At 32.3% G+C, this 27,182-nt stretch overlaps 1 protein-coding gene across 7 annotated transcripts in view; it reads right to left on the minus strand.

The window, feature by feature from the left end:
• Positions 1–1,802: 1,802 nt before the first annotated feature.
• The window catches only part of CNOT2 (CCR4-NOT transcription complex subunit 2), a 110,163-nt gene continuing 84,783 nt past the window's right edge, over positions 1,803–27,182 (minus strand). For 3 of the 7 annotated variants that reach the window (XM_081130055.1, XM_081130051.1, XM_081130052.1), the window contains exons 5-16: positions 25,185–25,332; positions 24,279–24,461; positions 21,916–21,995; positions 19,244–19,369; positions 17,357–17,481; positions 16,284–16,404; positions 16,026–16,182; positions 13,540–13,601; positions 13,402–13,451; positions 11,423–11,523; positions 9,906–10,050; positions 1,803–2,946 (exon numbers count right to left, since the gene is read on the minus strand). In XM_081130055.1, the coding sequence (XP_080986181.1) occupies positions 2,860–2,946; positions 9,906–10,050; positions 11,423–11,523; positions 13,402–13,451; positions 13,540–13,601; positions 16,026–16,182; positions 16,284–16,404; positions 17,357–17,481; positions 19,244–19,369; positions 21,916–21,995; positions 24,279–24,461; positions 25,185–25,332 (1,385 nt within the window). In that variant the 3' untranslated portion in view covers positions 1,803–2,859. Of the gene's footprint in view, positions 2,947–3,323; positions 3,644–9,905; positions 10,051–11,422; positions 11,524–13,401; positions 13,452–13,539; positions 13,602–16,025; positions 16,183–16,283; positions 16,405–17,356; positions 17,482–19,243; positions 19,370–21,915; positions 21,996–24,278; positions 24,462–25,184; positions 25,333–27,182 lie in introns of those variants that run through there. The other 4 variants (XM_081130054.1, XM_081130053.1, XM_081130056.1 and 1 more) reach the window with 2 other exon arrangements.

Genomic DNA, 27,182 nt, shown 5'->3' on the forward strand with positions numbered 1-27,182 from the left:
TCAATCAACATGTATTTATCAAGCACCTATTGTGTTCTAAGTTCAGTGGCAAAAAGGAAAAGACCAGATAAATGGTTGGCTTTATATGTACTGTAAGAATTCAAATAAACTTTTGGTTCTTAATTAAAATTTGTTATATGAAAGGAAAACTATGTGTGAAGTGAAAAATCCCCGAAAATGGAGTTTTCAAATGAATTACTGTATCCACCACAAAAAACATAGAATATATATTTGAAGCTGAATAACTGAAAGGACTTTCTTTTGCAACTAAATAGTTTGTAAGGTTCCAGGAAGCTAACTATAGTATAACCACAAAAATTATTTAACATAATGTACACATTTATGACACTAGTTATATAGGTAAAAATTAATAAAATTTAAACCTAAGAAAGAAAATGTAAAATAATTAGTTTAGGTCATCTTCTGTACATGTATAAGTTATAAAACCAAGGAATATAGCAGTGTGTTATATTAAAGAGTTTAATATAGTATTTTAAAGATTTCATAAAGAATTTTAAAACTTGGATCTTAAGTCAAGAGCATGGTAATTTCTGATATTAACAAGCTATAAAAAGTTGATTTACATGCAAGAGTTTTCTCATTTTGATGATTCAGGGTAACTCAGAAAACGGAAAAAGTGTGTGCACTTAACTTTGTATAAGGCAATTAAAACAACTCAAGCCAAGACAACAAACCACTAGATATGAGCTATCTTGCTTTTCCAAGTCATTCACACAGCACCAATCATGATTATGGTGACACTTTATATTGTTATGTTTGTACTCATAAGATTAAAGATCCCCTTCCACTCTTTTCTTCTACCTCTCATGGTTATGTAGGAAAAGTTACATTTTACATAGTAAATTATTATGAAAAAATGTAATCTGTCTTTTTTAAAGAAACTGACTTGTAGGATTTGACACTGGTTTATGTGAAATATTATGTGTGTTCTGTGAAGGGATTTTTCACAACAATAAAATTAGGATTATATAAGTGCCATCTTTCCTATCGAAGAGATGCTTTGGTTTAAATCTGAAAGATTAAAAAATCCTGTTATTTTTATGTCAGTTTCATATCTCAAAATACATAGAAAAAAGTAAATCTTGTCATTTTATATTCCTGATAGACAAACACAGCAATGTCATAAGTGCTTCATTTTCAAGCATGATTTGGTGTCAAATTTTCACTCTTCATAGAAAAATAGGTTAAAAATGAAAATTTAAGATCAAAACTCAGTGGCCCTCTTTTTACTATCTTTAGTTCTGCTTTCATAGCTTCCGTCTTCAAACATTTTAAACACAGTATTTGTCTTAGATGGAAAAGAATTCATCAACTTGTAAATGTGAAATACTCAGGCCAGCACACTGAAGAAGAAGCCTGTCCTGCCACTGCCTTTGGCTTCCCTTAACTTGAGAATTACTTCTTAAAGATAAATATCAAAGGTCTTATCAAGAAACTTCTTACAAATTTCACACAAAAGAAAAGCATTCTGATTGGGTCCCAAGAGTGATGAGGAAGTTTTATTTCTAATGCTGCCATACTCTACTTAAAAAATAGTTTTTGCTGTTTTGAACGAGGTTAACACTGAGGATGCCTATATTTTAACCCACGAGTAAAACGGTATATGGTTCCACTGAATTACTTGCCGTGACAAAAGCTGAAAGAAAACTACATTTTAATCGGTTGGCTACACCTTTCAGTTTGGTATTTGTGAAACTTTAGTTGTGAAACTTTAGGTGTTATCCTCCATTTTCATGTTGAAGAAACACTTTCACCACTTCAAATCAAAGTCAACACTGCAGTGAGGAGAGCTTTTCTACTTTATTACAAAGAGAAGAAGCCTTTATGTGGTCAGAAAATACAAGATTGATCTTTTTTTCTCTTCCTATGAAACGCTGCTGTTCAAACAGCCAGAGTGAATTGTCTCAGTTCACTTCTTTAAGTCCCATCACATTCACTTGGGTATGGATGTCCTTGGCTGCTGAAAATCTGGCCCTTTAGTGCACAGGGCGACAAAGTCCCCTGACCAGCAGTTCCAGAATGTCCCATTTTCATATATTGCATCCATGCACACCTCCTAAAAATGAGGTACAGCAGGGCAAACATTTTCCAAAATAGATGTCATATATATAATATATACACATTCGTACATACATACCTTTATTCATGTGATGTCCAAAAATTTAAAAAAAATGTACACATTTATTACAAAATCGTAACAAAGACTGGACAGTGTTTTGCTCATTCTGGAAAGATGAAGCTCAGTAATAACACAACCCTGGAAACCATCCAGAGATTGTGGCAATATCTTTCTTCTAAACAGTCAGATATTCTTGCGTTAAGCTTGGCGAAACTGCCTTTCAAAAACAGAAGGGGAAGTAAAATGAAGGAAGCAGACCTTGCTCATCTTTCCAAATGAAATACGAGAAGGATCTTCACATAAAAATGCACAAACATTTGTTATTTTATTACCAATAGTGCTACAATGAACAATGCAAATTTTGTGGTCTAATTTTGTTGAGTCTTTTGTGGGTTTTCTTTTTTACATTTTAGAAACTAAATGGTAAACTTCTGTCAGTGTACTTGCTTGTCTTTATAGACCCAAGTCTGTCTGCTGGCAAAAAAGAAAATAAATGAAAAAATTCAGACCCTGCTTGAACTAGAGAAAAACAAATTACAAATTTAGTTGTTGGGCAGCACATAATTAGTAAGGCAGGACCTCAAATGGTGACCCTTTGCATAAGCCAATTGCCAAATCCTCAAGGAAATAAAACCAGGGTGCCTGAGCCACATCAGTTCTGCAGTTATGTTGAGTATTGTGCTGAGACAGCCATACCCCAAGAAAAGGGAAGTCTTTTTTTAGAAGGCTTGCTGAGCAGGGTTGTAGTTGAAGGTGGATGGCAGGTGAGGCCGTTCTTCTAATTTGTCATATTCCAAATGGAACTCCTACAAAACCAAATTTAAGAATTTAGATGATTTCCTCTCCCTTTGCTCTCAAAGTTTTGTCAAAATACATTTTACTATATTAACAAAATACCTACACCTATGAGAATGATCACAGACAGATATACCAACTTGTTTTTCTCTTAAGTAAAATACAGCTTGAATAAAAATAATGTGCTGTAGTTTCAATCTGATAAATACAAAAATACTTTGCATAAAAAAGTCAGAGACTTCTCATTAACATCTATTTTATGACACAAAGTCTATGCATTTTTCTTTGCTCAAAAATAAAAACTTGAAGGAGCAATTACTATATCACTAATAAAAAACTGAAAATTATAGAATACAGTATCCCCCCAAAAATGTATACACACTTTGAATGATTATAAAGTCAGTGTTTATTAACATACAGTTCATTTTCAAAATTTAAAAGAATATACAGAAATGAATAATTTTTTTGTCAATGCCTGTTTTCAAACTGATGACCGTTCTGGTCCAGGCACTGCTGATAGCGTGAAGCAATGGAATCGCAAACATCAAGAATCATTTTGTTCGGTATTTGTGTGCCCTCAATTCGTCGACTCTTGCTGGTTTTATCTTTTATGTATCCCCATAAAAAAAAGGCTAGTGGCACTTTAGGATACATTTTCTTTGTTCAAAGCTTAGTCTGGCTTCACCCATTATTTCAAATCAGTTAAACCTGAAAAGGAGTGAAAATTGAGTTATCAGCTGTTAAAAGTGTGTATACATATTTTGGGGACACCCTATATTTAAAAATAAAGCCTCCTTCAATGAAGTATAAAACCTAAAAATTTACTTTTTCATGAAGAAAGTTTAGAAATAGTTTTCCAATTTGTCTTATTTTTTTTTTTCTTTAAGTTATTTTAATCTCATTAAAATTTCAGGAGAGAAAAAAAACACACCACAAAACAAAAAATGAACTTAAAACTCTCACATCTCCAGACTTCCCATTTCACAATACCAAAATCCTGAAAAGATGCAACTGCCACCCAAAACTAGATAGTGGCTGATGTAATTTTATATATTAAAATGAAAACCATACCTCTGCAAATCCAAAGAGCAAGAGGTTCTAAAATCATTCATTCTATAACCTAAATTCATTTAGCACAAACTATCTCAAAGAGTTGATCCTATTTAAAAAATTATTTAACATGATATATTATATGCATTAAAGAAAGTCAATAGCCCTGGCTAGTTTGGCTCAGTGGTTTGAGTGTGGGCCCATGGACCAAGCAGTCTTGGATTTGATTCTGGGTCAAGGGTACATGTCTGGGTTGCAGGATCTGCGCCCTGGGACTCGTGCAGGAGCAAACTGATCGATGTTTTTCTCTCCCTTCCTCTCTCTCGCCTTCTACTCTTTCAAAAAAATCAATGGAAAAAATATCCTTGGGTAAGGATTAACACACACAGACACAAAAAAAGAGCCAACAAGTAATATTAGTACTATGGGTTACCATATTTTACCTTATCTGTCTTGTTTTGAATTGATTCCATAATGAATGTTTCCATTATTAAATTAAGGGAAAAGTTCACTCTTAAATTAAAATGAAAACTTAGGTCATGATTAAATTTTGAGATACAACAACTATTTAAAAATTTAAGAATATTATATTAACAATTACAGAAAGAGCAGGTATAACTTGCTGAAAATCTAGTATGTGTCAAAACTAGATATACAGCTGATTTTATTCTAATCTTTATGACAACTCTGTAGATACCACTATCTTTGTTTTGCACCTGAGGAAAATGGGGTTCACAAGTAACTTGTTCAAGTAACTTGCTCGATAAATATCAGGTCTAGGATTAGAATCCAGACCCATATAACACCAAAGCACATGACCTTCCCAGTATAACACATTATTTTTAGCCAAAGATCCAAAACAGAATCACTTTATTACACCCCTTACCTATAAATAATGTTGAAAAAATTCAGTTCACTGGCAAATATTTATAAAGAAGGCACACTGTGATGACTTTAATCTAAAAAGGCTCACTCCATAGGATTGGTAGAGTAACTAAAGCACAGTGGTTATCTGCTTATCAGTAAAAACTAGCAAATACCATGATCACCATCACAGTCACCACAGCTCTCCCTAACGCACGGTGTAAGCACAACTCTCTTCCTAACCAGTTAGGCTTTAAAAGAATTTATTGTTTGGCCTGAAGATGAATATCCAAGTTAGTGAAGAAAATATCTTCTTGTTATAGCATTCTTTAGAAATTAAAATTAGCATTTAGTTCTAAATGATGTGTAGTTATAGGGTAAAACATCTACTTGTAACTGTGACAAATAATACATCCCACAAACTAAGTTATAAAATTTAAAGTTCTGTTCAATTATCCTGTCCTTGCTATCGTACATTGGTGAACTATAAGCTATTGTATGAATTTAAATTAGAGGAACTTCATCAATGCACATATATTTTCCCTACATGTTAAAAAAGAGGTCAGTTTAAATCTAGGGAACATAAATTTTTTTTTAAAATATATTTTTATTAATTTCAGGGAGAGGGTGGGAGAGGGAGAGAAAGATAGAAACATCAATGATGAAAGAGAGTCATTGATCAGCTGCCTCCTGCACAGCCGTCCCTGCTGGGGATCGAGCCTGCAACTCGGACATGTGCCCTGAGAGGGAATTGAACTGCGATCTCATGGATCCTAGGTCGATGATGCTCAACTGCTGAGCCATGCCGGCTGGGTAGGGAACATAAATATTTTAATATGATAATTAAGAGACTCTGAAAGACCTTATATGTCAGATTTAGAAATTAAATATGTCAAATTTTTGTCTTTCACTTTTTAAATCTTTTTGTTTTTCTCTGTATTTTTATTCTTAAAATACATAAAGTTTGCAATTACACTGGTATGTCTTTGTTCCCTAACTTTGATTACATCTTTTACATGTTTATGCTATATGCACACACACAACACATATATATACCTCTGTATAATCTGTAGCGGCAAGAAGGGTCTCTTGTTTTGCATACCACTACCAACTGTCTAGCACAGTGCCAGGCCCCTAGGAGGTGTGTAACTAATGGCTGATGAGTTAATAAACACAGTTTTCTTCATTTCTTTTAGAAACAGAACATTTAATTTTTGAAGTATTCAAAGATTAGGTATTAAAAGATCTATGTATATATTTGCTTTAATGGGGAAAAGATTTTTAGATTACAGTTTAATGATTTTAAAGGCTAGAAAGAGTTATAGTTTTTAAAAATAACTTTTAATGTCTTAGTTTTTCTATTAATAAAATTAGGTTACATATTCTCAAAAGGTTACTATGAAGCACAATTGGAATATGTGCACTGGATTCAGATGATCACGTAAAATTATTATTACTGCTCAAATTTCACAGAAAAACACACACTGCAGGAATGTTTTCTCAAATCCTCAGAAATGTCAGCTTTCTCTTAATTATTATAATCCTAATTAAATTTTAGGAAGGAAGTAACAAACTATTTTAAATACAGTTATTAGAAATAATTTTTATTTTGGGGGAAAAAAGCACATATTACTAATTAAAATATAAAAAAGTACTAAAGCATACCCGTGAAGTTAATGAAGAAAAAACAAAACAAAAAAACACCCATATTTATATCAGGCTATGATGTGATACAAATACTAAGCATTAAAAATCCCATTCAGTGTTGGACCCAAAAGGTAAAGGTAGGATGACAAAATTCTCAAATTTGCAAGTCTTTAGTTTGAGAAAGCTATTGATAATAGGGCAGCCTCCACCACTAAAAAGTCTTTGTGGATGAAATTATTTTTCAAATTTTACTCATTAAGAATATACACACCATCTAAATTACCACAATTTTAAATCAGTAGGCATCCTTACAATCAGTATTCTGAACTCTGTATCTGATAAATTGCTTATCTCCATTTCATTTAGTTCTCTGTCTGGAGACTTCTCTTGTTTTTTCATTTGGGGCTTGTTTATTTGTCTCGCCATTTTGGCTGCCTGTTTGGGTTTGTTTCTATGTATCAGGTAGGCATGCTAGGACTCAGTCTTTTTGGAAGGTCTCTGATGCAGGCCAATGTCAGATGCTGTTTGTGACTGGCCTTGAGGACCCTGTTTGGAGCTATAAACAACCTTGGCTTGAGGTCCCCTCTGTTGGGGCTGGGTGGGTCTGGGAATGACCAAGATGCCCACCAGTCTGCTTTTCCAAGGCACCGGTCCAGAGGCAGATCAGGCAAAGACTTAAAGCGCTCTGAGGTCTGCCTCTGTAATTCCAGCTAATTCACAAAGGACAGACCACATAGCCTGCAGACAAGTCAAGATTATCTAAAAGGGGAGAATAAGCAAATACAGTGTCAAAAATTTTATGTATGTAAATTATTGACATATAGGAAATTCTTTAAATAAATAATGGAGCACATCTTTCGATAAGAAATACTTCTGATTTTAATCTAATCCCTTACTTAGTATTACAATTCTTCATTTCTCTGAAAATATTAAGTGATTTGCAAAAGAGAAAGGAAGAACCTCACATATAAGATATTCTGGATGGAGACCTGATTATGGCTGAATCAGGCCAATACTTTTCATGATGCCATGATAAGATTGAGTAGTAGTATTTATGATACCATGATAACATCAATTAGTATTACTTATAATACTAATTCACAGGCTTCTTACATGAGTTGAAGCTATTTAATGCATGCTCTTTATCTGTGAATAGTAAGCTACTCCTACTTTACAGATGAGGGCTTTGAAATTAAGTCGGGACATGGCATTTTAATGGAGTTTGTGTAGTATAATGAAATGTGTTAATAAATATAACTATGAATGAAACTAACTTCTTAATTCCTAATCCAGTTTCCAGGAAAACAGCCTTAAAAAAAAACTGAAGTCACTGTAAAAGTTTATTCTGTGAATACAATACAACTTAAGTTTTAATTTTATGAACCTGTATTTTAATACAACCAAAAGAAATTACTATTTGATAGAAACCAATAAATTCCGATTACTTTCATCACTATAAAAATAATTTTGTTAAAGAGTATCAGTGCAAGTGGCCAGCAAATTACTTCAAGAGAGATTTCTTAGGGAATAGTTTAATATTTCCCAAATTTTATTTTCCTACATCACTAAAAATATTAAAGGAAAAGGTTGAGAAAAACCTCAACAATAAAGGAAAGATAAAATAGGGTAAAATTATTTTGGGTGTGAGGGTTTACATACACAAACAAAATACTCTTTAAAATGACATTTATCTGACTAAGGAATTCCTTTTGTGAGAGAATAAAGGGGCCCTATTAATGTGTAACAGGGACCCTATTTAGTTGTTTCTGAATATTTAACTTTATGGGGGAAAGCTTAGTTCTACAGAAAACAAATTTTTTTCACATAAGTTGATTTCTTCACATATACCAAACTAAAATTTATCTAAAATTATATATCTATCTACTTCAAACATCCATCCCTGTTTTGCATACACTAAATTTGGAATAATTTGCAAACTTTAGTTATTTCCTAATAGAATATTTTGTCCTCTAAAGATAATTTTTCTCTCCTGTAGAATCAACTAACAGAGTTTCTCAAAGTATGGTTCCAGACAAGGACCAGCATCATCATTGGCATCACTTGGGAACTACTAGAAATGCAAATTCTCAGGTCCCATCTACAAACTTACTAAATCAGAAACAATGGAGTATGGCCAAACAATCTGTGTAAAGATCCCTAGATAATTTTGATGTAAGTTAAAATTTGAGGACCACTGACCTAACAATAATCAATTATCATTTTTCTATCTTTGTGGGGGGGGGAGTAATAAGCTGTAATAACAATGATGATAGAAATAGCAACAAACTACCACAACTACTCATCTATCAATATCTAATACTCAATATTTGCCAAGCACTACACTTAGTATAAATGTGTTTGTGTGTAATCTCATTTAAACTTCATGACACTCTAGAGGCAGTGTTTTGATTTAAAAGGTAAGGAAAACTTGCACAAGGTGAAAGCATAAATAGCAGAAACAGGAGTTAAATTTAAATCCACGACACAAAGATTATGGCTTTCTATTACACTATTACTTCTGAAAGAACAGGTAATATAAACAATGTCTCATGTACTATTTGTAATGAATATAATTATTTCTACTTAACTAAAAGGTTAGGAGATGGGTCTACCGTCTATAATCAAGATATGCATAATAATTAGAATTGTTAAAATAACTCAAATACAGTATACAGTGGTATATGGACTCGGTCTGAGAAGTAATGACATTTATCATTGAGAAACACCCAAAAATATTAATTTAAAAAAAAAATTAATCTCTTGTATGTGTCTTGTTCTGGTGTTTCTTGTTGGGCTTGTCTTTTCCTGTTTCTTTTCGCAAGTTTTATTTAAGACCTTGTAATATAAAATGTTTTTTTTATAAATATCTGGTAAGCATTTTATACTGTCTTCTTAAAATGTTTGACCTTTTTATCAGTTTAGTAAAGCTGACTCAAAAGAAAAAAAGCCCAAACCAACAACTAAAAAATCATCCAATGAACTGTCTTCTGTTTCAAACATCTTCAATGAGTGCAAGTGTTTTAAAAAGTCTTTATCTGTTTATATACTGGTTTTAGGGAAATCTCATACTTGCTTACTTAAAAGTAATAATAATATAATACATGACTGGGATTGCACAAGGGTATCTTTATTTTACAATTGAGTAGAAACAAAAATATTTAAAATGTTACCAAGACTTTTGAAAAATTATAAAATTTCTTACCAAGTTCAATCATTTTTCTAACTGTGATAAAATGAACTGTTTCTGCATACTCTCCTAGAGTTAAATCAAGCCAAGGAGGCAGAGACTAAAGAATTCCCAAGTATCTGGCACATTACTGAAATGAATGCACTGGTACATATATAGACAAAAGAGGTCACTTCTTTATAAAATCTAGATTTATACATTTACACATGAAGAAAAATATACCTTAGCTACTTTCCTCCAGTTAAGACAGTCAAAGAAGTAATATGTTCCCCTCTCATATGTATTGGTTTTCATTGTTGGCTCCATGCCTGGTGCCCTGGTAATCCATACTCGTTCTTCTTTGTGGTATCTCCAATCACGGTTAAAACTTCAATTTTTAAGAGAAAAAGACAATTAATTTTTTCCTGTGGCTCACATTTTATAAAACTTTTCTTAGAAAGTAACTACATATAAAATACATAAATATGAATGCTGCTTTGTCCTGACTTTTATTGTTATTAAATACAACCCTAGTGAAATAAATATAAGAAAATAATTTTTTTATGTCTCCAAAACTTTTACTGCAAACAAAATGAGATCTTAAAAGCTCTCTGAGTGATGTGGTAAAATTTTAGATCAAATAAAGATACATTGTGTTCCAGAAACTTCACTCCTTTCTAGCTCTTTTTAATATTCAATAGAAAATGAGATATCTATTAAAACAAACAAAACCCTCAACTATTCGAATTATGTTGTAGGGAACTAAATACAATGTCTATTTGAATTAACAATTTAAATTCACACAAAGCCTTCCTACCATTACCATGAGGTAATTTTTAGACATAAGATATGAGACAAAACTGCCAGTGACAGATGAATGAATGAATTTATTTAATTATAACTTAAAATGAAGAGTTAGCAATTATTATCTTACAAAAAAGGTGCAAAGAACATGGGAAAAAAACAAATTCTCAACTGAGAAATAAAAAAAAAAAATTTATTATCTGCACAGTGAATTTTACATTTAAGTATCTGATCCAAGGCCATTTGTAGAAATATTATAAGGAATATGATAAAATACTTAAATCTGTAAAAATGTCTCCTAATCATAGCATCATAGTAAACATGATTAGAATGACTAATATGTTACAAACTGGACATAAGAGAAGCAACACACTTTTTATTCTTAGGACATCAGTAAAAACAGAAATGCTGAGGAAAAAAACCATATCCGTGGACCAAATTCTTAACACTAATTTAAGTTAGCCAGTAGGCTCCTGATAATGAATGTGAAATTTATTTTATTAATACTTCAAAACACACAAGATATATGTACAGTGACTTGCCCGTATATTTGATAGACATTTATTAAATGATGAAATTCACTGTCATTAACATATGTGGTTCCACAAGGAGTAAGATGAACCACAGTTATGAATCATATCTTATACTTCATATACTTATAAAAATTAGATTCACTAAATTCATGATTCAAGTAGATTCTGTCTTCAGGCTTCTTACAAACTTAGGATTAAGCTTAAAATTCTTTATGTACACAATGATTGTGAAGCCATGGTAATCTAAGGTTTCAATCTAAATTAACTTTATTTTACTAAATGTAAAAATAAGTTTCTTGATGGAGAAATATTTCCACTTTAAAAACGAAAGACAAAAACTACAGCCATTGTCTTTTTCTTTTTTAAAGCAGAATAAACAAGATCCACTATAATACAAAAGTATTTAAAAATATTTGAACATACAGCTCTACTGCAGCTAGAAGTTGTAATACATCTCCTCCATTCATGTAATAGAGATAGAAGAGAAGATCTTCTCCGTATCGGCCAAGCTTTATTGCAGCCAGCTGGAAAAGAAAAATAAATTATTCTGAAATGTAAAACAAGTCTGCAAGTCCTAACATATAACTGCGACCACTAAAGTAAAAACAGAAAGAGAAACAGAAACTCTTCTCTTTGTAGCAGGTAACTGTTATTACGTGATTACACAGCAGTTATAATTCTAAAGGGGAGTTTCATCATTTAGGATAGTTTTGTCATTTAAGTGACTAAAATCATTTAACAATTATTTCTGGTACATCTATTTTATGTACAAATATGGGGGAAAAAAAGCTAAATAAAAACTTCAAATTGAGTTCATATGCTCAATGTCTTACTTGAGGGATTTATTAGATACCCAAGGTGGGAGTAATAGTGAAACATTGTGCTCAGAGATGCAGGACTTATATTCAAGACCTAGCTCCATTACTTACTAATATACCATGTCCAAGTAAGTTAATGTCTCTAAACTTCAATATAAAATGTAGACAACATCTTATAATGGTTACTAAGAATGAAAATGAAATTAACTAAGTGACTGCATGTAAACACTACGTAGAATGTCTGATAGAAGACTTAAGGAAATGTTATTGAATCTACATCTGACAGCGATTCACAAATCAGCTGGTTATGTATATTTAGCAAATCGTGTATGTTAAGTACAAAAATCACAAAGAGATTGCTCTTTATTTTAAGTAAATGAGTAAAATATGACCACTTTACATGTCCCTCCAGAAAGCAGAAACATAATTACCAAACTAAAAAACATAAATGAGTTCAATAGTCTTATATTCTCATATTAATATAAATCTTTATTAAATGCTCACCAAAATAAAAATACTTTTTATCTCTTTACTTAATCCTGTATCTAAATATTTATTTAACTCTAACACATTCTCTGAATATAACTTTTCTCTCCATATTATCCCCATTCAGGTGGTAGTCTCAAGTGTGTTAAATCCTCTTAAATTAGTATTTCTTAAATTGGCATAAGAAATGATTCTGGGATCCTTAGGTACTGGGAGCAAAAGAGCCCTATAGTGGAGGTGGCAGCAAATCACACAATCCAAAGACAGAAAAAGCTAGCTCTATCTCATACTTATCTTCCACCTACTCAAGTATTAAGACATATTGAGAAATATACCTCTTTACTTGCCTGTCCACAACATCAACACTGATTTCACTACACAACTACACGGTACAGATGCAGAACACTGTCATTTACTTTAGACATTATACACATATGAATAACACAAACATATAATTTTGATACATTATATCCTTTCACAAGACCAAAGTCTAGACACCATTTCTAATAAAAATAAAGTCTTAGTTCTTTTCCCTAAAGTGAGTGTTTACCACTTTCTTTGATTAAGAAAAAAAAAGATTAAAGCTGTAACCTATTAACAGTTACTTTATAACAAGAATTTTAGGTAATTCAAAAATAGAAAAAAAAATACAGAAAAAAGGCAAAAGTCATAAACCGTTTTTAAATACATAATATATAGTTCCATTAAAAATACTGTGTCCATAATACATGTGAAGAGAAATCTTTCTTAATGATAAGGCATAAAATTAGAACATCAGAAGGAATTTATTAAATATTCCAAGTTAGTTTATTCCCATCAACTGTGGTTACGGTTGTACCCTGATACTAATAACTATATACTATTTTACCAGTCCTAATATTATTTTGTTTTAAAAATATAACTCAGAATCTCATCAAAACATTAAGATTACAAACAAAAGCAGAAATAAAATTGTTATATATAACTGAATGAACATATGAAAGCATACCCAAGACCACTAATTATTTCAAAATATTATGCTGTCTGAACTGAAAAATAGTGCCTGAATATTTATAGATAAATTCATGCTGACTGAGTAGAATAATAAACTACACTCACCTTATCCCTAATGTGAATGTTCGTTAAGTACTCAGATGGAACATGGAAGTCTAGATAATAAAATAAAAAAAGCCTTATTAACTGATTCTCAGTTACAGATACATTTTTAAAAGTCTGAACACAAATATAATCTCCTACCTATGTCTTGAGGTCGACAAGGTGAAGATGCCCAGGGTGATGCAAATTTGGGGTAGAGATTTCTGAATAAAGGAGGGGAAAAAAAAACACTCTGAAGTCCAGGGTAGAAAAAAAGATTTCTAATTTTAGTTCAGGAAATCAGGAAAAGCAGTAACTTCAAAAGCATTAACTTCTTACTTCTAATTTCCTTTTTTGGGTTTACTATGACATATACAGCAGAAAACTGAAACAAGGTTTTTATATATACACGGGTTGGCAAAAGCAGGTTTACAGTTGCACTGTGACATTCTTTTGAGTTAATAAAGCAATTTTAATAATCATAACCTGCATATCTTTTTTCCATATGAACTATAAACCTACTTTTACCCACCCCTGTACATATAGATAACCACAGATATCTATATATATGCTTTGAATTCATTAATACCATGCCCACAAGTAAAATTACTCCCCCATTTATATGGCCAGGAAAAAAATTATTAAAAGCAAAAGTTCAAATTGATCACATATTTACTGAGTACTCATTATATGCGTGGCACCGTTACAGGTAGGTGCTTGGGGTACATCAACAAAAAAAGTAAAGATCACTGACAAAATGAACTTACTTTTTGGTTCAGGATGGTGGATTGGAGGAAGGCAGACAAAAACAACTTGCATAATAAATAATATTCCATGTTAGCGGAGGGGCAGAGAGGGGAGATTAGTTCCATAATTAAATAGGGTAGTCAGGTTGGGTGTCATTTAAAAGGTCAGATTTGAACAAAGACCTGAAGAATGTAAGGGAATTAACCATATTATTTATCTGGCAGACTATCCTAGTCTGAGGAAGCTGCTAGAACCACTAAGGCAGTGATATGACTGGCATGTCTGAGGTACAGTAAGAAGGCCAGTGAAGCTGGGACAGAGTGAACAAAGGGAGAAGCTATCACAGAGAGACACAAATCAGGCCTGTAGATATTAGGAGGCCTGTAAAGATGTTTGGTTTTTAATCACAATGAAACTGTAAATCCTTACTGGGTCTTGAGCAGAGGACTAACTTATTCAAAAAGAATTGTCCTGGCTGCTGTATGAAGAAGATATTGCATGGGGGACAGGGAGAATGAGAAATACCTAGTGATTGGCTAATGGAGTAATCCAGGCAAGAGAGGATGGTGATTCAAACCAGGGTGGTAGCAGTTAAAAGTAGTGAGAAGCAATAATTCCATTATGTCCAATGTTGCCAATAGGTCAAAAAGGGTAAGTTCCTGGAAGTGACCATTGCATTTATTAACACTGTGGTCATTTGATGACCTTGACAAGAATGGTTTTAGTGTAGCAGGAACAAAATATTAACTGAAATGGTTTTAGCCAAGAATAGGAAAAGACAAATGGGATTTACAGATTTGGCTCTTTTGAAGAATTTCACTTCAAATGAGAATATAAAAATGGGGGGATATTAGATCAAGAAGTACTTAACATGAAAGAGGTAATAGCATGTTTGTATGCTGATAGAAATAATCCAACAAAGTGCAAAATACTGGGAAAGAATGGATCAACTACAGCAATAGTGTGGAAGATAAGAGTAAGGAGGGGTACAGATGGTAGTAAATAGATTTAGTAGGAGGACTATGCTGACATTCTCTTCTGAACGCTTCCATCTTTCTTAATAAAGTAGAAATAATAAAACAAGGCCATCATCTGAGAGTAAGGACAGGGGTTTGAATAGCAAGTATAAAACAGCTGCATAGGAGAGCAAAAGAATGAATGGACGAGGCATGCCAGTTATGATTATGGTTGGCAGAACTAAGGTCCTACTTTTTTGGTTCCTGGCCTAAAGTGAAACCAGGCAGTGAAGCTGTAAGTTTTTCTCCCACCAACCTCTGCAGCACAGGTCAAAAATAGAATAGTTGGAGATATAACCTGGGTTGTAGTTTTTGCCATGCAAGTATGACAAAGCAGGAGAGAGGCAAAGTAGTCAAGGGTATATGTAGATGAGCAGTATGACTGACCACAGAATTTAACTGGATAAGAAGTAAGTTCACTGCAGGCAAAGAGAGCCAGGGATGTTTAGGAACAACGAAAAAGTAAAAGAATGGACTGAAGGTACAATAGAGTCAAATGATTACAGGACCAGTACTAAAGGGAGAGAGACAGAAAACAGGAATTGGCATGGGAGCACAGGCTTAAAATTACAGAGAAACTAAAGTTACTAGTAATGTCAAGGTCAAAAGGATGACTAAAGAGGTGAGTAGGTGAGGTATGATAGAGGGCAAAATTTCTGAAGGAGAGAATTCAAGGAACCAAGATGTCAGGATCTGGAAAGATCATATATGTATATATGTGTTGAAAATGCCAAATTATAGGAGGAACAATGAGCTAATACGAGAGGGAATGATCTAAAAGTCAGTATATAACACCAACAATCAGTGGCAGCAGGTGATACAATTTGATGACATAAAATTAAAAACAGAGTTTGCAGGAATGTGGAAGAAAAGAAAAAAACTTACTCAGGAGAGTTCAGATTGAGGCCTAATGTTGTTAAGTCACTTCCTAATGCAAGATGTACCATTCCTGGGTCTGTCTCTGCTGCCCTGATAAATGTTAACAGGCCAATCATTCCAAACTGGTCCGTCACCATCCCTTGAGGAATGTTAGTAACTCGACCTGGATAAGAAGAATAAAGTCTTTTTATCTTTGATGAAAAAGTAAAAAAAAAAAAAAAAAAATATTCCATAACATCATTGACATATTTTATGGAGTCCTACCATCAGGTAACACCTGGATCCCCTTTTTCTGCTGGTTATTATTTTGTGTTGTTGAACTTTTATCTCCAGGGAATTTGGGTCCATCTGTACTTGAAGTTGTCTTGCCAGATGTATTCAAATTCTAACATGAAAAAAAATTAAATGTAACATTAAAATTTATTAAGTATAAAAATTTCAGATTCACATATTAGTAGTACCTTTCTATTCATTCTTTATTATGTTTAAATTGGTAGTAAATTATTACCTGTTTTTCAAGTTCTACATTAAGTTTTTTCTTGTTTCTACAACTGTCCCATAGTATACAAATAAATCCTATATTATACACATATGAACATTTAAAAGACAAGGAATATATGAAAAATATTCTTATTTATCTCAGATTTTCAGTCACAGACAAAATATATTAACTATCTATCTCAGGACTTTATGCTTTGGGATACACTTGAAGTTACAATTCTTCAATACTTTCATTTAAAAGAGAAACTAAATAAGTATCACCATAAAAATCTCCAAGATAAGTCAGAACATAAGCACTTTTAAAATTCGGATTTATTTTAATTCTTACCCAATATTCTTCTTTAGCAAATATTTTAACAATATACAAACTCCCATCACAAAAAAAAAGCTATTTTCAGTGAAATGTGGAAGAAATAAACATATTCGGCAAGTCAGAAAGAGGAAGCTGAGTTGGCTGAATCAACACAGGAATAAATATGTGTATAAAGATTCTTCAAGGAGAAAACTTACTCAAGAAAAACACAGCTCCTTAGAAGGCTATAATATCAAACTTCATGGGATCCAGCTGACAGGGACTACAATAAAAGTCTAAATTAACTCTGAGAAGTTCAACAGAAATTTGCAAACCTATATGAAATAGGAAAAAAATAGGCTATCTTCTAAGTTATAAAGGTTTTCCACATTCTTCAGAAGTTAGATTATTATGAATATTCAAGATAAACAATTTTGTAATACTATTTAGTAAGTCCTTAATACAGTCTATAAAACTGTTAATATAAGAGAAATCTGAAGGGAAAAAACTACATCACTCACATACACAATTCTCAGTTACTTACAGATTTACTGTCATCATTACTTGATGTTGGATCTTTATAGCTGGAACCAGGTAATGCTGGAAAATCTTCATTGTGTATTGAGAAGTCCTGGGATTGCTCATTTGCTGGTTTTGTTACCATTCCAACTATGTAATGAAAATAATCCGGAGAATTGCAATTGATATTTATGATATTTTGCTAAAAATTATAAAACGTTAACTTCCCTTATGATAATATACCAAAAGTATTATTTTGCTCTGAAAGCACAGTTCAAAAAAATTAGTATTCAGGATAATAATAAATAAATATGTATATACTGATTAATAACTCAATATAAAAAATAATACAAGGGAATTGCTTAAAACATAATTTGATATTGGTAATAATTATTAACATTTTTGGTTTAAAAGCTTGCTGTATTTAAATATTTGACTAGCTATTATAAACAGTTAATTGTCAAATACAAATGAGCAAAATCAATTTTAAAAGAACATGTCAGTATTCTACTTGAAAGTGACTTACAGAGTGAGCAAATTGCAATCAATTATTAAACAACTCCGTATTATTTCAGATTTTCTTGGACTCCATGTAATAGATGTAAAACATGCAAGAACTGGGAAGTAATCCTCCCACTATACTTGGCATTAGTCAGGCCCTTATTGGAGAACAATATCCAGTTTGGGGCTCCACAATTCAAGAACGATATGGAGAAACTAGAGATGGTCCAAGGAGAGCAACGGGAATGATTAAAGGGATGAAAAAATGGACCTATGAGGAAAGGTTAAAAACATTAGAGTCTGAACTGAGAATCAAGTAGCTGGTACTCAACTTCCAGGGCAGATCATTTTTTGTTATTTTTGGAAGAGTGATTTGGAAAATTCAGAATATGAACAATACATTTTTCTCTTCTTCATATATTGTTACTTGTATTCATATTCTGAAAGGAATGGAAATCCTTCTAAGTTGAAAATGGGAAAAACAGTTTTAAGAGTGATGAACTGATCCCTCTAAGTTCATTGTTTTCTGCTACTGGTCTCTATCAGGTTCTCACAAAAAGAAACAACTATGTGCAAAGAATAAAAAGAATATGGCTACATTGCAGTTACATAATTTTCATGTCTAAACTGTTACTGCACACCAACTGTCCCATAGTATACAAATAAATCTTATATTTGAACATTTAAAAGACAAGAAATATATGAAAAATATTTAGCACACCTCTTCCTTTCATTTAGCATCTATTAGCCAAATTTCTTATTAGAGACAGTATAATGGGGTATTTTAATGGTGACCAAGAGTCTACATAAACTATACATGACCCAAGAGCAGTGGTTCTCAACAGGAGGCAATTTTTTTCTCCCACATATTTGTCAATTAGAGAGACATCTGTGGTTGTCACAATGGGGGAAGGGTAAAAGGTAAGGGGTGCTACTGGCATCCAAGCGGCAGAGGCCAGGGATGTGGCTAAATATTCTATAGTGTACAGGACAGCCTCTCATTTACAAGGAATTATCTGACCCAAATGTCAATAGTGTGGAGGTTAAAAAACTCACTTAGAAAAAAATCTTTACTGTATGGTCAGTCATTTTTAATCATTGGGAATGTATTCTTTTAAAAAAATTGTGATGAATAAAAGGCAGTTCACAAAATAATCATTAAGGTGTATCAAGGCAGAACTGCCAGAAGAAAATAACTTCTGAATACCAACGGGGTTTTGGGGTTTCTGTACAAACTAAGTTTTCCCATTTAGCTTTGCTATGATGGTATTCTGGGAGGAAAAAGCACTTTGGGTATATAAACTACGACAAATTATACTACTCTGATTAGAAAATTCATACACACATGTGTATGTGTAAATATATGTGCAACAGAAAGTTTCCATTGGCCATCACTAAAAAGCTTAATTACCATAAGGAGCTCTTCCAGCCAAGGGGTTTATTAATGGAGTTGGGTTACCACTTCCTTCCCTTCTATTTCGGTCTGCTAATGCTGGAAAATCTGAAAGGTCCAATCCTGTCACATTTTCGCTTCCATCTAAATAATAAGAAGGAACAATAATTATTTATTCAACGAACATTTTAAAGACATTATTAAAGACCAATCATAATATAATCTGAAATGTTAGTCCTTCTTCCTAAATAATGCACAGCATTATTCCTAAATAATGCAGGTGCACAATAAATATCTGTGGACTGATTTCACATAAAAGAATTTCATGAACAATTCAGCAAAGCAAAATATAACTAGCATAATAAAAATTTCAAATCTTAAGAGACTCAAGGTAAAGAATAAGGAATAAGGTGATACATTGTATTTCTCCTGTGAAAGCTAATACTCTAAAGTTATAGCTTATTAGCTAGCAAGAGGCTGTTGTGATATAACTGCTCTTTTCATTATATCTAAAAGCAGTGGTTCTATCTGAAATACTTGGAGCTTCAGTTATACACATGTGTGAGAATGAGAGTACCTCTTGCAAATGGCCAGAATCATATCTAAGGCAAAGGAGTGGAAACAGAAACCCTAAGGACTTCTTTCCTGTGATCTATTGGTCCCATCACAAATGTATATGCATGTGTGTGCCTGTACATTTTGCAGTTGGGGGGATATGCAGGGTAGCGTAAGTAGGGTATAAGTAGGGTTCCCATGTCTGTTGAATGCCTGGGAAGCATGGGGATATGCTATAAAGACCAAAAGTTTATATCACCTATTACACAGTAGGCGCTCAATAAATAATTAAATAAAATTTATTTTTGTTCATTTTAAATTTTTAAAACATCAACTCACTTCCTTTTAAAAGTTAAAGTTTAACCCAACATTTATACTTTGCCTATTTTAATCATCCCCTGAATTTATTAACTTTTATTATTCTATAATTGATACAATCTTATATTCCTAATTTTTAAAGAATTTAATTTTCTACCTTAGTTTTAGCCTGCAATATAGCTTTTCTTTCATCTACTGTCTTATGACCATTTTCACTTTATTTTGCCTTTTTTTCCGGTTAATTTTAATTTTCTCCAAGTTTCATCATTAGAAGATTCTGAGAAAAAAACTATTATCTCAAGATCACTTTGTTGATAGAAGAGAAATACACTCTATTAACATTCCAACTTAGGTGGCGATTTAAAATTATGAAGGGTAAAAGATAAAATCATTCATACCCATTGTTTTTTAAAAATTGCAGCTTATGAACTTTACATTTTAATAAGATACTATAAGAATAATAGAAATTAACAATTTATACAAGTTCAATCTATACAGTAATCTCTCTTCAATTAATTGATTACAAATTAACTATATATTAATTTTTAATATACAACTTCAGGTCCTCTAAAGTAAAATTGCCGTGTGTTATTTGAGAATAGTTTTTACTTACAGAAACAGTTCATAAACCCCCAAATTTATATTTTTAGGGAAAGAGTAACAATTTTCCTATTGTGAAATATACTTGGTTAAAACTGAATTTTAAAAATCTAAAATTTATAGACATGTATAAAACCATAATTTAGAATATAAGATGGCATTGTCACACAGTTACTTTATGGTCCATTAAAAAATTTTGCCTTAAACTATGAGATACAGCCTGATTCAGAGATATTAAAATATGAAAAAATGTACATTTTAGAAACAATGGGATGTGGTGTTTCATATTATTTTAACATCTTGAACACAAAACTGTAACTTTCAAATGCTAAAACTTGGAATTTTAAAGTCTCATTTGACCAATCCATGTTACTAAACAGACAATAACTTTTAAAAATTAAAGCCCATAGCCACAGGTGACATTTTATTGCTAAATCTTCTCTTGTGCTTCCACATATGCTCCATTTAACTGATCACTCTTTCACCTTACAGTTCTCTCTCAACAATCGTATTCATTTGGGCTCCTATGACTATAACAATACCCTTTCTTTCCTTTTTCAGGAGGCAGGTGGAAGAGGGTGAAACCTGAAGCAGAATAGCAATAAAGCCTCCTGTTTGGTCTGAAGCAGATGATAAAAGAAATAAACCAACAGACTATAGTAATTATTTACTCCGATCAGCATTGGTTTTCCATGGAATTAAATTCTGAATTCTACACATAAAACTGGATTAAAAATTCATATGGATAAAAATGCCAAATTTAGTATTGAAACTATTAAGAAAAACTTGTAAGTGCTCCATATAATTTTAAAGATTTCTTCATTCTGGGTTTCACTAGCCAGAATGCCATACCACCCAATCTAGTTTAGGCTGTGGGCACAGGACTGAGTGAGGATAGAAAAAGTTCTTTAAGCAAAAAAGATTCTGAGGTATAAATAAAGACTAAGTTAATGTTTAGGGTCCACTAGGTATTAAGGAAATAATATTGATGTTATAACACTATGCTATTACCATGCCAAGTGAAAAAATATATTTAAATCTCTCTAAACTGTTCACTTAATTAAATTCTATTCCTGTCAAATTTTTACTAAACTAAATTCTACCACTTTAACACAAAAAAAAATCCTGTAATATTTTAAGACCAGTATGTTGAATTGCTTTATATTTCAAAGATCTACCATATTTTTTATAGGGTACTAGCTCCAGAATAAGCTTACCTGTTCCATTAAAAATGTTACTTGATAAGGAGTTATTCATTCCAAATGCCTGATTCCTGTTCATTCCAAATCCAGACATACTGGGTACATAGAAAATAATTTTAGATATACAGTAAGAACACTAACTTTCAGATGAAGATAAACAAAAGTGTATACGTTTGGTCTCCTCATAGAAAACAACAATATGTTTTAAAACAAATACTAATTTTGTTTTTGACTTTCTTTAATTTTATTTTAAATTTCCCTAAGACCTTCCATGAACAAGAGAGAACCAAACATCTTATACAGGTGCATTAAAAAACAAAAAACAAAGAATTTATAAGTCTTAAGGAAAACAGAGATTAAGGGTACCAGTTTAGACTTCTTGGAGAGCCAATTTACTGGATATACTGGAAGAACCAACCTCAAAACTATGTAGTTTAGTATAAGACGATTATTCCTGAATACTTTTCTTTCACTACTGATAAAGTATGCTATTGTTACCATCCATAAAAATCTTTTTTCATAGTCTGTCTTTCTCAACTAGAACATAAACTCCTCATGAACAGAGTCCATGTCACACTCAACTTTGCATCCTCTGCCCTTGGTGTTCGGGAGGATACAATAAGCACTCAATACGTGTTTAGTTGATTTGAATTAAACGGTGCTTTTAACTGAATTCAGTGTTCTAAATCACATCATTCTTATGTAAATAGTTTATCTTTCAGGTACTTAAAAGAAAAAAAAAATCTTCTCGCAGTGCCCTCAATTCTAAAAATTAATGCACAATTGGTACTTGGTAAACAGTTACAAATGCCTCCTTTTTTTGCACAAACCTAAACACGGGAAAACAAAAACAAAAAGTAAGACTGAACTTAAAGACCAGAAGTAATTACGAATTTCAAAAAGAATTAATGTCAATTCTACAATGAAAGTATGAATTTTTAACATCAAATAGTCTAATAAAAGACAGTGTTATCAGTATTCTGAATAGGGTTAAACTGTTTAAAGATAACAGATTTTTTTCTCCCTACATCTATAAAACTATGACCAAACAATACTTTCATAAAATATGCAGCAGTGCAACAATACTTTAGAGAAGAGTAGGAAAGCCAATAGAAATTTTTGTTTAATAGCATGTTAGAAGTGCTGATGACAGGTATCCTCAAACACTGAATAAGTGCTAAGAGATGAAAACATTCTATAATAAATACAACATCAATAGTAATAAGCAGGGTTTTAGAGACCCAAGCTTCATTGACAATTTATAAACAAACTATTTTTTTAAAAACAATAAAAATGTGAAAAAATATGAAAAGGCAAAAATTTAAATATACATTCAATGAATAATACTGTAAGAATGCAGAAAGATGTGATAAAGCCCAGTAAGTATTATACTGGGCTTTCAAGAAGATGAGCATTTTAATAACCCTTTACAAATAATAACTTTTAAAAAAATTAAAAGAGCAGTATGAATATAAAAGAAATGTTCTTAGGCCTAAGTAAAAGAAAGAATTGAAGCTTATGAGATGAAGATTAAACAGAAAATGTGCTAATAGCCTATTTTAACTGAGATTTTATAAGTACTAGATAAAACAAAGTGAAATAGCTGAGCATGATGATAACAACTAGATCAAGGTCCTCTTTTCCCCTAGAGTTCCCTGTTTAAAAAATATTAGCAAACTTAAATGCAATCTTTGCAAGAAAGCAAGCCTTATATTGTAGATATAACTCTCATACAAATTATATGAACAGCTAAAAAATACTAACATAATGGATAACTGGTTTTCGTATTATTATTTGCATAATAGTATATGCAATGGATAGTGCAAAAAGGGGTGAAAAGGTACAAGAGCTCACTTTTTAGTTTTAAATCCCAGGACGAGACAATTTTCAAATACTATAGATGTAGTCAGAAAAAGCCTTTGGTTAGTAAGTCTCCAAAGTAAATACAAAACTGAATTTCAGTTAAAAAGGTACTTAACCAAACCGTAAGTGAAGCAAGGCAGTTAACAGTCAAATATGCCCTAGTCATAAGTCTAAAATTCTTAATGCATAGGTGACCAGCCTCATTTAATAGAGGAAAAACAGATCAACAAAAATTTGCCTGGTGGGAACCTAAGAACAATCCTCTTCTAACCAACAACAATAAAAAGCTATAATGTACTTTCTAAAACCAAACTGATTTTCAAAAGAATGTGTCTTTAGTTTGGAGAGGTTAAAGTTGTGATGTGTAACAGAAAGAGAATCTCTGGTCATAAATATATGATGAAACACACTAATGAGACAGAAGCCACGACTCAAGAACAGAATGTTGAATACGAAAAGGCAAATTTGAAAATACCCAGAAAGACAATTATACACAGTATCAATAAACATCTTACCTGTTCACAGTAAAAGGCTGTCGAGAAGGCTGCTGCTTTGGCATACATATTATGCTTGGCGAGCTTCTGTTGGGGCTACCTAACCCTGAACTGCTCATGCTATTTGTCCTGCTAGGAATTCCAATGCCCTGACCAACCTGGGAGTGGTTCATCATATTCCTAGGATTCATAGGCAAAATACCCCTGAAAAAGAAGTCCAATACTAAATAAGCTCTCTACAATTACTCATTAAAATTCTCTGTAAATAATCAATTGACCTAAGCCTAGAACTTCACATATATTTTCAAATTGCATTGCTAATTTTTATTAATTTCTTTTGTCCAGTAACTCTACTCTTAAAAATAAAAGCCAAAGTAAACAAACCAACAAGAAAGGGCAAATTATAGTGAAACTAGCATATGATGATATCTAAGATGAGAGAACTATTACTGTGACTATGACATAAAATAATACCTAAGTATCTCACATATATTAGAATAATTTCATTCTGAATGTATGTCATTCTACTTTCTTCATACTAATACGCATCATCTATGTAACCTGTTTTATTTTATTCTCACTACAGCAATGGATGTGTGGTCAGGGAGCAATAATGAGAATTATCTGAGGAATGATTTTAAATTGCACATCCTCCTTTGAGGAAGAAAGCTGGCTCCTGACAAAGCCCCCCCAGGTGATGATTAACCCTCGATACCCACCAGTTGACAACCAGTATGTAGCTGCAGGATAAAAGCATCTTACACTAGACTTATCAATTTGCAATGAAATAAAACTAGCAGAGGGTATCAACTTTCTTTTCCTCAGTGAAAGGCACTGAACCATTTAGTTACCTTATGAAGAAACTAAAAAGCTTCCTTACTCTACAAAGATACATTTTGAGAAATATTCTGGTCCATCAATAAATACCTGCTTGGAGATGGAGGCGTGTGAAGTGACATTGTTGGTACCCCTGTTGTTGGCGTGACGTGGCTCGGTAACTGAGTGCCTTGTGATAAGCTGCGATTTAACTGAGGGGTATTGTTGCTCATTCCCCTCATTGGAAGGCCTAGTGCACCTATTAAAAAAATTCAGAAGAAGGAAATTCATTGCCATCAGGAATGAAATTGTTATCCATCTTCTGGAGTTGGTAATTTAAAACATTTAAAAGTTACCTAACATGTAATATAATATGCAAATTTTAAATGGATATATTCAGTTCACTCCAAATGGACTCTGATTTTAACAAAAATAATGTTCTAGTCTGAAATTTAGTATTATAAATGGATATTGCTTTCATATTTCTATCTTTTCATATCTCTACAATGAACTATGTCAATGATTGTAGCAAATTAGATGACTTATGTTGGATAAAAACAATTTATACAAATATGGCTTTAAGAAATTTGCAATTGTGTTTTTGTTTTAAATCATAATTGAAGTACACAGACATTTAACCTCGCTCTGCTGAAATAACTAACTTTTTATATGATCCTTTTAAAATGCATTTAAGAAAAAGTCTCTTTACCACTATTTATACATACATACTTCTCAATATTACAGTTTTTACAAACCCAACATAAAATGTAAGCAACTGACTAAAAACTCAACCTGATATAGCTATAAGAAACAAAAATTTTAAACTTTTTTTTTTAATATCAAAATACAATCATGTTTTATTTATCTAGTAGTACTCCTGGGGTCAGATGCAGGAATAAATGTGTTCCAGTAGGCATATTTTTAAAGACTACTGTGGGTTTACTATTCAGGTATAAAACATTTAAAAAATTAACCAATTGGGATAAACTTTTTTCAAAAATGTTATGACATATTTCCTACCTTTTTTTTTTTTATTAATTTAAAATATAAATTATTATTTTCTTAATGACTCAGAATAATTATCATGGATAGCTAACGTGCTAGATGTTTATTTTTCCCTTATTTACCCCACAAAGTAGGACTGTTCAGTTGTAACTTAAGTTGTTATCACATCTGCCAATGAATGAATGCCTCCATCTTCCTGACCCACACTTTTTGATGCTTTCTGTTTCGGTCTGAGTGAAATGGCACATCAATCAACCAAGTTTATTCTAAACTGGAGGGTAAATAAAAGTGTAAGACGGAGTGAGAACTAATGAGTAAGTAGATGACTTTGGTGCTAGGGATTTAAAGTGACTTTCTCCCTTCCCCCCTTTAGTCTAATTCTGTGTCTAAAAACTGCAACAACCTGCATACTTTGAAACTAAGACTTCAAAAACATTGGAATGAATATATACATATATATATTCTGAATGTTTCCTTCAAATCTCTTTGTAAAATTTACATTTAGGAATAACTATGTACCACCTTCTAATGTAGGGATAATGTAAGGGGATGACAAAGATTTCACTGGAATCTACCAGCCTCAGTACTCAGCTTAACTTTGCTCCTCAACTGAGTGAAGCCAAAGAATACAACTTAATAAAGCTACCATAATCTATGTGTACTCTTTTTACTCATGTTCCATGAAGATCCAAGCTTGGCTCTGCATTTCTTTAAGTCACATGAAGAGAACTGGCCTAGATCACATGTTGGTCTAGTCACTATATGTATGTTTGGTCACTACAAGTTTTGTGATCATGAGTATACCACTACCTGCAGTCACTTCCTCTGAATATGGGACAAAATAATGAAGAAAATCAGCTTTTACAAGTAAATAAGATATCTTCAGAAGAAATCAGTCTTTTCCTTCTTTCAAGTACATAGTTTTCCCCTAGGCCCACTAGATGCTCCCTGTAATGAACCACCGAAGTGACACTTTTTGCATCACTCACTAAACATACATTTACTGAGTGTCTAATATGGGTTAAGCACTGCTAGCTGCTGGGAATACAGTGGTGAACAAGATAGAAAAAAGGCTCCTATCCTCAGGGAGCTTGCATCCTTCTC

The sequence above is a fragment of the Miniopterus schreibersii genome (genome assembly GCF_964146895.1).
Source record: "Miniopterus schreibersii genome assembly, chromosome: 2".
In the NCBI taxonomy this organism is placed as follows: domain Eukaryota; kingdom Metazoa; phylum Chordata; class Mammalia; order Chiroptera; family Miniopteridae; genus Miniopterus; species Miniopterus schreibersii.